The following is a 10,676-nucleotide window of genomic DNA, read 5'->3' on the forward strand; positions in this document are numbered from 1 at the left end:
CCGGACAGCAAAGTCTATCAAAAAGTCCTTCAAAACATTTGAAATTAGACTTAATTTTTACAAGATCACAGTTTTGCACTTTTCCCTGTTTGTGCTGGGTATAATATTAACAATCGCAAATCAAGCCAAAAGACATATCCCTCCGTCATCCTATCCGCCTCCAGGGTGGTTACTACCCTTCTAACATGTCTTCTCTCGGTTTTGTTTTCAAGGACACACCATAGCAATTTCCCAGAAAAAAAACATATCATGGATTTTTGGGTCAAAGGGTTAGCAGTGACGGTGTTGCTTACTGTGGTTGATGCTCAGCTGCCGAAGCCGGCGTGGGGCCCTCTGGTTCTGCACAAGCCCTTCATGGTTGTTTGGAATGCGCCGACCGAGCAGTGCAGGCTGCGGTACAAGGTGGACCTGGATCTCAGCGTTTTTGACATTGCATCCAACACCAATGAGACTTTGAGTGGATCCAATGTGACAATCTTCTATCACACTCATTTGGGGTACTATCCCTACTACTCAGATAACGGAGATCCCGTCAATGGAGGGGTGCCCCAGAACGAAAGTCTTATCAAGCACCTTAATAAAGCAAAGTCTGACATTGACTATTGCATACCCATGAAGAAATTTCAGGGGCTTGCGGTTATTGACTGGGAAAACTGGAGGCCCCAGTGGGATAGGAACTGGGGCAATAAAAGCATTTATAGGAATAAATCTCTTGAGATGGTTAGAAGACGACATCCTCGGTGGCCAGAGGACAAAATTAGGAAAGTGGCTAAAGAGGAATTTGAAAATGCTGGCAAGAATTTTATGAACACCACCATCCTTCTGGCTGAGCATATGAGACCGAACGGTTTGTGGGGTTACTATCTTTACCCAGACTGCTACAATTATGATTACAAAGAACACCCCCAAACATACACGGGGAAATGCCCAGCCATTGAGTCTTTCCGCAATGACCTCCTGCTTTGGCTGTGGAAGGAAAGCACTGCTCTCTACCCCTCTATATACCTTGATTATATACTGAAGTCAAGTCCAAATGCACTAAAATTTGTTCACTACCGCGTGAAGGAGGCAATACGTATTGCCTCAATTGCTAGAAAAGACTATGTTTTGCCTGTGTTTGTTTACTCCAGACCATTTTATGCCTATACTTTTCATGTTTTAACAGAGGTAAGCAGACAGACTTCTTTAGAAATTTAGAGATTAGAAACAGGCTCTTAGAAAAAAACACTTTCTAAACGTTTTCCTTGTATAGAAGCACTTACGTGTTCGTTTTTCATCTTTAAGGCAGTCCCTCTGAAAGGAAGTACTGTAGTCACAGTACAAAACTCCACACCTTTCAAGAGTTAAGATTGCAGTGCTTTGGTCTACTTCTGTAGGATAACATTGCATATTTTTAGCGAGGGTAATTTAGAAAGAAAGTACAAAAAAATCATTTCCTTAAGGAAGTAATTCATTCTGATATTTTAATTCTTCAGGACAACTTGTGAAATGAACTTGACAAATTTTCATGACGTTTAAAGCTAATTAGTGTAATGGAAGGATAAACTTTCATGAGAAAGGAGCCTCAGGGCCTTTTTGTTTCTTTATCCAAATGTAAATTCATTCAGTATAGAAATAAACCAGTCAAGTAAACTAGTCTGGCCTGGAGTTCCTAACTCCTGCATGATGAGCGTTGGCCACCTCGCTTTTCAGAAGTACAACACATTCAAATATCTTCATGATCCAACATTTAGCGCTAAAGCTGTGGAGTCCTTTTAATAAAGAAACCAAGTTTCTGAGTCATGTGATGTTCTTTTCAAGTGCAATGAATACATAGTGGCCACAACATTGATAGTAAAAATACATATGTACAAATCCCAGACTTTCTGGATACGTAACGATTGTGGCTCTGACTTTGTTTATGCGCATAATAGAGAGGCACAGAAGCTTATTAATTTCTCTAGTAGTTGTCCCAAGTGCCCAAAGTTTTGTTTTCATCAATTCCATGAAAGGGGAAGACATCTGGGGCAGGGAGCTCATGGAAACCACCCCTCCATGGCTAAGGGCATCTGGGGGTGCTCCCTGCCTTTGGTTTACGGAGAGCTGTGTGAGAGATCGCTTCTGCTGCTGCTGCCAGAGACAAGTTCTTGACTCAAACCAGAAGAGCCAAAGGGAGAAAAGGGGCAAGGGAAAAGGCATCGGTCAGTCTAGCAAACCACAGGCTGCCTGTGGCTTCAGCCTGGAGCTGGAACTGGAGCTGGGGAGGTGCAGCGGAGCCCTGACAGCCTGAGAAGTGTTTCAGGCTGCCTCGAGGAAGCAGATAGTACATAGAAGCAATCATGAATTTGGTCTGCCTCATTTTTTAGCAACCAGGGCCTTTTGGAGCTCTTTTCTGTGTGATGTGGAAACTGCAGGTCCTAGCTGACTCAGAAATTGTGGGCAAGTAGGCAAGGCTGGGTCCCACTGAAGACAAGGAGCCACTGGGGTTGGTACAGGCAGGATTTCACCCAAAACACCCTCAGTGAAGAGCTCAGGCTGTGAAATAAATGAGTATTCTTCAAAGGCAGGCTGTAATAATACATTTTTATAATATAAATTAGTCCCTTGATTGATATAAAAATACCACATATGTTACTGAAAGCTATGAAAACTAACATGCTGTTACCAGTTATGCAGAAATTAAAAATCTGCAGTGGTATAAAGTTACTGTTTTACCTTAAGCTATTTTCTGAACAGTACAGTGGTAATCTGGAGCAACGTTCCTCTTAAGTTATACTCTTTAACTCACTGGCCTGCTTTTCAATTGCATGTGGCCATTTACTTTTGAGTGCTTTAAAGATCACTTCACAACTCTGCAGCCAGGGAAGATCCCTGCGTAGCCAGAGAAACATCTTTGGGTTATGCTCCACTACGTATTTTCTAACCAGGACCATACCCAGCTCTGCAGGCAGCCGTGGGGACAGGGCTTGATGTGTCTCCAGACCATACATACCCTCTGTGCAGACAGCTTGGGGACTGCCGGGAACTTGAAGGGCTGCACTTCAGAAAACTCTAAGTAGGAATTATCAGGAAAAGAATGTTCTTGGTTTCCTTCATAGCCCTGAAGCCACCAAGATACTTAAATATGGTTTTGTGTGTTCAGATTTTAGACTAGACTGGAGCTTCTCATTTGACCCATGACATGCCCCTAAGTGATGATCACAACCCCACAAATAAGCCAGGAAACTTCCAAGCTCCAGTAACAATGTGCATGAATGTGACAAGGAGGGGAGTCAGGGTAGTGCAAGGACATCCAGGTTAAATGACCATAGAAAAATTGGGATAGCAGGCTAACAGGTACCTGACCTTTGACAGGGACCAGGTCAGGAGAACTGCTGTCCTGCTCCATCAAGCTGTGCAAGAGCTGGTCCAACAGAAATAATTGCTGGCACATTCAAGCCCTGTGTATAAGCCCTTCTGTACACAGTATGAAAAATACAGTAAATAGCACAGTGGAAGAAAACAGTGAGAATGGTTGTGAGTCTGAATCACTGAGGGAGAGGCACAGGTCTAGCAGATCCCAAAGGGATGCTGTAGCTATGTCTGCTACATCTTTCACCCTGACTGCACCTGGAAATCAGGTGAGTTGTGCATAAGGTATCTGAGAAATTCATCCTGCTTTTTTTCTTGGAAATAATTTATAAATTCTGAATTGAGATCCCAATCATTATGAAAGGTTTCTGTATTTGCTAGAAATGCATATAAGCGGTTTGCCATCTGTAGGGTATTTAGAAACTATCTGCCTTGACAATTCACTACTAAGCATGTGGGAGAGGGAAGTTACACAGTAGCATCTGTGCTTCCTGACTAGATGGCTGAAGTCATTAATAAAGTGGGCTGACAAGTAACAAATGATGAATAATGGATAACAATTCTCTCGTTCACCTACAGATATTCTTCTCTGATGACCAGGTGTGCATGTGTACAGAGACCATTCCCTGCAAACACGCCAGGCTTGCACTCCCATTCCTGAATACAGAAAAAGCATGTCTGTAACTAAGACTGTTCAAAATTTAAAGGAAAGAGTACAGATGTACTTATTTTTCTTTCCTCAATATGTAACTAGAACTGACTGTCCTGTTTCCTCTCAAGCTCCAAAACTGAAACAGCTTAGCTCACCTATTTTTTTTTCATGCCCAAGGGAGTGACTTGGCTGATCAAAATACGGAGAAGCATTGACAGAAACTACAGCCTCCTCCTCCCTACCAAATCAGCTGTCCACTTGGAGATAACCCAGCATAATCTTGAGGATCTTTGGTTGTTGCACACTGCCCCCAAAAGCTGGAACGAGAATGAGCATCAGAAGGGAAGAGGCTTTGTTGACTTGTTTCTCACTTGGAGAAATACCAGATGCCTAAGTGGCAGTTGACCCATAAAGTTGCCTCTTCAGGACAGTCCTCTAACATGGATGGATGAGGGTCTGATACAAGGAGTAAAATAGGATTCCCCACCTAGACAAATGCCAAGATGCTCATATTTAAAATGATATCTAGAATTTTTTAAACTTGCATGTTTTCTTCCATATGAGGTACTTCTTGCACTCATACGGAAGAGCCGTGCCAGTGGGCCCCCCACTAATGCCAAGCTGTGCTGCGTGAGGAGCGCTGCTAGGTTCAGTCCTGAAACCAGGACTGATTTTTTCTCTCTTCCCTCATGCTTAAAAGATACATCATCTCCAGCTAACCCTCCAGCATGAGGTTACAGACAACATTTAGAGGGGTGCCATTTCTCTTTCTGATGCCATTTCGCTTTCCATCAGTTCCATGAAAGTTCGAAGGAGAACAAAAGAAACAAGTGGGAACGTAACTACAGCTTGTGATGAATTCAGCTTAATGTCTTTCTAATTCTCTTTCCTTCTGGGGAAGATTCTTAGCGCCCAACCTTTGTTTTAAAGAATACAAAAAGGGGAAATGTAAGGTGGAAGAAAAGTGTTTAAATGAAGTCCCATACATTTTATTTTTTTTTTTGCAGTGAGCTGCTGTCTTCACCAGCATCCAACACCTGTGCAGGTACTATAAGAGTCCTTTAAGCATCCCTAGGGGACTATACCTTCGAATCAAATGCCAGATTTTGGCCTTAGCCTGAGAAAAGTGCTGAGTTTCTTAGTATTGGCAAGGTGGTGATTCTGTGTGTGCAGGGAAGTGGAAGAATAGGTGCCTCAGAAACTTCAGTTGTGACATTATCAGTGCCATTGGACTTCACACCCCCAGAGGATTAGGTGAACTTTAAGGGTCATGCTCTTGGTTTTGATTATTTTATATCTATGTGAATTTGACATGAAGTGCTTAAATCCTTTTGTGAATCTGAATCTAAATGATCTCTAAAAGTAACAAAAGAAAGATGTGGAATATGAGGGAATAAAACCTGGATTTACTGACTCCTGGTCAAGGACTCCTAAACTCCTAAAGCATATTACTTACAAAAATCTTTATTTCAAGGTTTGCTCAGGTCTTAGCTCATCGAACAATGCTAAATATCTATTGATCATTTATTTTGACTGTCTGAAAAGGTTTCATTAATTTGTTAATGAGATCTGAACTGTGTTAGTGCTAAATCACTCAACCCTCATGTGGCTAATGTAGAATCACAGTCCAGCCTTTGTATCTGGGTAATCTTCATAAAATGCTTTGCAGATGAGGAAAGCCTGGGAACCCTCATTACCAAGAGGTCAGGCTGTATTCCACATTCTCTTAACAGTTGATATTTTGATCTTTAATTCACATACTTTTTTTTTTTCCTTCTGATAAATTAATTCACATAGGAAAAAAACTCCCATCATTTCCCACATGAAACTAACACCTACAGCCCACACCACTGTCCTTTTATAAAACTAACACTGGACTGTATACTTTTAAGAGTAATGACATTCTCTAAGAGACTGCTTGGATGATTAGCAGCAACATGAACTTTAGGTGAGACCAATTATACTTTATATCCCTCTGAACCCTACGCTAAGAGCCAGTAGGTAAGCTCTACTCTTTCAGACTTCTCCAGGTTTTCCTGCACTGTTTTATCTAACCTTTAGTTAAGGGTCAAAGTCACTGCTTGCTCTGACTTCTCTGTTATTGTCTTCAACTCTTTAGCAGATTCTCCCTTTCCCAAGGCCATAAATGTTTCAGGAATGGAGTCTCCTTAACTATGCATTGGTAAATCAACAGGCCCACTTACACAGTGAAATAAATTATCTAGTAGTAATTAACAATCATAACATGGTTCTTCCACCCTATCATTTTGCATTTCTAAGGTGCCACCACCATACGCTGATAATTTGGCTTGTCTTTTGGATTGTTTTCTCCTAAAAAGAGATGAAAAGACTGTATCAAAGACTATCACTAACTTTTTTAAGGAATTTGCTGTTTCTTCGTCAAATCGAGAAATATTGTAATAGCTGTCATTACAAAGACTGATCAAGAGTTACTTTCTAATCAATCATTGTAGATAGAAACGGTTTTAGAAGTGAGTGATTACGCCTTGAAATTTGAGGGTGGAAGAAGATCTTTCCTCCGTATTTTCTAAGATTTAATTGCCTTTCTCTAGACACAGTATTCACAGTCTCAAGGAATGGCTTCAAGACACTTGCAAGTTACGTTGCTATGTTGTTGGCAAGGCACCAGTGACTCGTGTCCTACACATAGTCTGTGCTCCGGTAGAGCTGCGTTACTCCTATCGCTACAACTCGACTGCTTATCGGTGCAGCTCTAAAAGTGGACATGGTTAAGTCAGTATGCAAATCTGTGTGCTCTTTTTTTTTTTTTCTTCCCCATTTGGCACTATGTAGCACTGCGAGAGGCTCATTTTTCAAAGTTATGTGTCCTGGAATAGTTGCATTCACTCTGGTAGGAACAACAGCTCTGTAACTGTATTGGCATGGCTAAAGCAGCACCAGTTAGACACCTACCTGAAGTCTATCATTGCAATTAGACACTGTAGGGGTGATCCAGTGATGTGTGATCATACTTATCATCACTTGCCAAAAATGATGCCTACGTAGGTATGGTAATCATTCAAAGACTGGTAGATAAAATAGATCATTCGATTCTTCCTCCTCCAGTTTGGTTGGAGGATTCCTTGCAAACAAACTGTAATGATGTCATTATTTAGTAGTCACACTCATGAATGCAACCTATGCAAATCTTTGGAGATACACAGAAGAACTTTCTAAACTAAATAGCGATTTTATTGTGAAGAATATACCACAGGACTGATGTCTTCTCTGGGAGGAAAAAATGTGATGCCCGTATTTACTTTTTTTTTTTTGTCTTTGCTTTTCTGATGTCTGGCTTTGGCCTTCTTTTTAGACAGATCTGGTCAATACCATTGGTGAAAGTGCAGCTTTGGGAGCAGCTGGAGTTGTTCTCTGGGGCAGTATGCAATACGCCAGCTCCAAGGTAGGCCGTGTTTGTTCATTAGTATTTAGGGATCACCTCAAAACCTCTTCTCTACCACCACAGCCTCCATAGCACCCATCTATCTTTATCGATGTCACCAGGCAGTGACTGAGGACGACGGCTCAGTACTGCGTTCAGGTCTCCTTAGTTCTGTGCTTCCCTTAGGCTGAGAAGTCCCATTGCTTCAGGGCACATTGCTTTGGGCAGGTCATTTGTAACATCATGGAATAATGAGTCCAGGTTAGAAGAAAGACATGTTTTGAAGCAATAACATACAAATACAAACACAGCTTGTTTTACAGTGTTCTGCTCTGTAGCTATGGCGGTTTGCACAGACGCACAGAGAAGGAATGGAGTCTGGAGGGGGGGTATTTTCTCTGGTCACTAGTGTTGAAATGACACATGGAAAATAATGTTACCACAAGAAAAGGCCTAGATCTTCCTCCCAGGTTCTTCAGGCTTTCACAAATAATCTTTCTTGAAGTGATGGAAGATGCACTGGGATTTCACAGGAGGCAGGGCAGGCTAGCCCCCGGTCCTAAACCTGGGCTGGGCTTTGGTGCCCACTCTGCTTTCCATGCAGTCTGCTCTCCTCCTCCTCCTCCTGAAGTCTCTGGCAAAGCACCACTGACTTGGACAGAGGAAGAGGGAAATCTGAACCGGAACTTTCTAGCCATAATTGCAGCAACTTCTGTGCTAGTTTCTGAAAATGATGTGGATCCTCGTAAACTGGAATTGGAGAGATCAGGACCGAAGCGGTGACTCAATATGTGCTTTAAAACCTACTAGTCCCATGCGCTGCTCCTTGTCAGCAGTTACCAGAAATGTCTACTTAAGGAACTAGTTAGTCTCAGATTAGCATATAAACTCTCTTTCTGTTTACTAGGACTCCTCCCTAGTCTAATACTGTATGTTTCTACCAAGCGGGCAAATAGATAATATAGTAAAGGTCAATAATGTGCTAATCTTACTCTTAAAAGTAAGCTCACTTAAACCCAATAGATTACTCCAGTGTGTAAATCCAACAGGATTTATCTCAACAGGTTACTTTAGCCAAGAACAGTTTTGTACTAGCATCTTCTTAGGTGTAATAAATTTGGTCATAATGCTAGCAACTAAGAAAAGTGTCATGGTCTTTTATTATCTACAGGAGAGCTGTTCAACTGTGAAACGGTACATTGACGGACCCCTAGGACATTACGTCATTAATGTCACCTCAGCAGCCAAACTCTGTAGCAAAGTCCTGTGCAAGAAGAATGGAAGATGTATCCGCAAAAATAGTGACTCTTCTGCTTACCTCCATTTGTCACCCACTAATTTTAAGATCCAAACCCGTCGCTCAGTGAGGGGCCCCAGGTTCCAGGTGACTGGTGAACCCAGCCCGGAGAGCATTGAAGCCATGAGGCAGAGATTTATGTGTCAGTGTTACCAGGGCTGGACAGGAATATTTTGTGAATTGCCTGACCAAAGACTAATGGAGAGCTGGGTTCATGTTGTGTTCAGTAGATCAAGAAAAGAAAAGCTTTATGTCTTCTTCTTAGGAGCCATGCAGCTTTTTCTGCTTTGTACTGCACTCTGAAGTCTTCCGAGGCAGCGCAAGGAAATAAGAAATGGAAAAATCAAGACTTCTGTTCCTTAGCAAGTTTTTATTGCACAGGGAAAAGGCATTGTTGATTCAACAGTTTTATTCTGTTTTCTTTATTTCCCACCCCTGGAATTTCTTCAGACATCAAACATTTTGAAAGCAACCTCCTCTTTTTTACCAGCTCCTTTAATTTTAACTCATGTTTTACTCGTACATTCAACAGATAAAGCTTCTGCTGCGACATTGGAAGCTTCACCTGAGTAAAAAACATTGAATAAACTTGTACAAGGATTCATCCATGTAGAAGCTTGAAAAAGGACACAGAGCTTCTTTTTTTTTTTTCAGGGCTGGATGATTAATCATACGGTGATGAGGAAAGTCTCTATGTGGACCAGGGATCACAAACCATTCGCTGCAGCTCTTGCTGAAGTCAAAAGGCATTTTGTGTGAGCAGCAGAACTGTGCCCAGAGCCACGTCCACCGCAACTCACATACTGCTTCTGCATGGACAATGTGAAGAGTATAGAGTTATACACCAGTGCACACTTTTAAAAAAGTATATTTCACTATTTCAAGGCCTAATTTGATTCATATGACTTCTAGAGGTATCAGTATTTCCAGTGGTAGTTTTATACCATCAGTTTCGAAAGTACTGTGTGACTGGAAATCTCTGCAATTGCCCGTCATTGGGTCAGATGTTCATTTGGGTCTGGTCACTGCACTCTCCTACCGCTCTTGTGCAGTCACCCAACCACGCTGGCTGGCCAGTGACTGGGAAACGGGTGTAAGAGGAAAAACTCACATAGAGGTGGGTACAGGCTGACAGATCCCACGACCGGTGTGCGTCACCCTCGTGCAGGGGAGGAGAGGATGAAGAACTCTACTCACTGGCAATGTTTTGGCTTGCAGCCTTTGGCTTCAGATGGGGACCTTTTTGGAGGTGGCATAGCTTAACGAACTACTGATTACTACTTAATTTAGCATCCATAGCATGCCTCTCTGTCGGGTTGTGGCATGTCCATTTGCAGTTATTCCTTGGTCCATGTTCATCTGTGAATGAACATATTTTATCAAAGACCTACCTGTCTTCCATACAGCCTTTCGATGTAACAAACAATGAATGCCTTCATTGAGTTGAAGACAAACCCAAGAAATTCCCTGCATCTCTCCGACTTAGGGAAGATTCAAAAATAATTTTCTTTTGAGGCTTTTGTATGATGCATTGAGCTGAGTACCGTTCCAGAGCAGGGACACAGAAATTAATAAGAAACCCGCATGTGGGTCCAAGACATTTTTTTACCCTGACTAATGTCTGTATTGATCATTTGTGGCCAGACTTCATTGCTCACATTACACAGTACCCTATAGCAGTTTGGTTAAAACCAGCAAGGCTATGTGGAGAGGATACTCAACTGAGTAAGGAAGCTTGAATCTGGCCCTTAGCCAGGTCCCCTTCTCCATACTGCCCTAAATTACTTTAAACATTAACATGCCTCTATGCATTATGATCTGCTGGGGTGTCCTATATTCTTTGTAATCTCCTGTTATCTCTGAACATTTCTTCATAGTAACCCCACAAAAAAACTTACTTTGTTTTGCCAGGACCAGATTCACAGCTGGTGGGAGCCATGATGTTCAGATTCACTCGAACCAAAGACCCAGCACATAACAGACCTGCAGTGGGT

The 10,676-nt window shown here is 42.0% G+C and overlaps 1 protein-coding gene across 1 annotated transcript; it reads left to right on the forward strand.

The window, feature by feature from the left end:
* The first annotated feature begins 249 nt into the window (after positions 1 to 249).
* On the forward strand, positions 250 to 8,985 carry LOC104155790 (hyaluronidase-1-like). The gene is made up of 3 exons (XM_009696054.1): positions 250 to 1,167; positions 7,317 to 7,406; positions 8,557 to 8,985. The coding sequence occupies exons 1-3, from the start codon at positions 250 to 252 to the stop codon at positions 8,983 to 8,985; spliced, it is 1,437 nt and encodes a 478-aa protein (XP_009694356.1).
* The last annotated feature ends 1,691 nt before the right edge of the window (positions 8,986 to 10,676 follow it).

Source organism: Cariama cristata, unplaced genomic scaffold, assembly GCF_000690535.1.
Source record: "Cariama cristata isolate BGI_N322 unplaced genomic scaffold, ASM69053v1 scaffold14872, whole genome shotgun sequence".
NCBI classification, from domain to species: domain Eukaryota; kingdom Metazoa; phylum Chordata; class Aves; order Cariamiformes; family Cariamidae; genus Cariama; species Cariama cristata.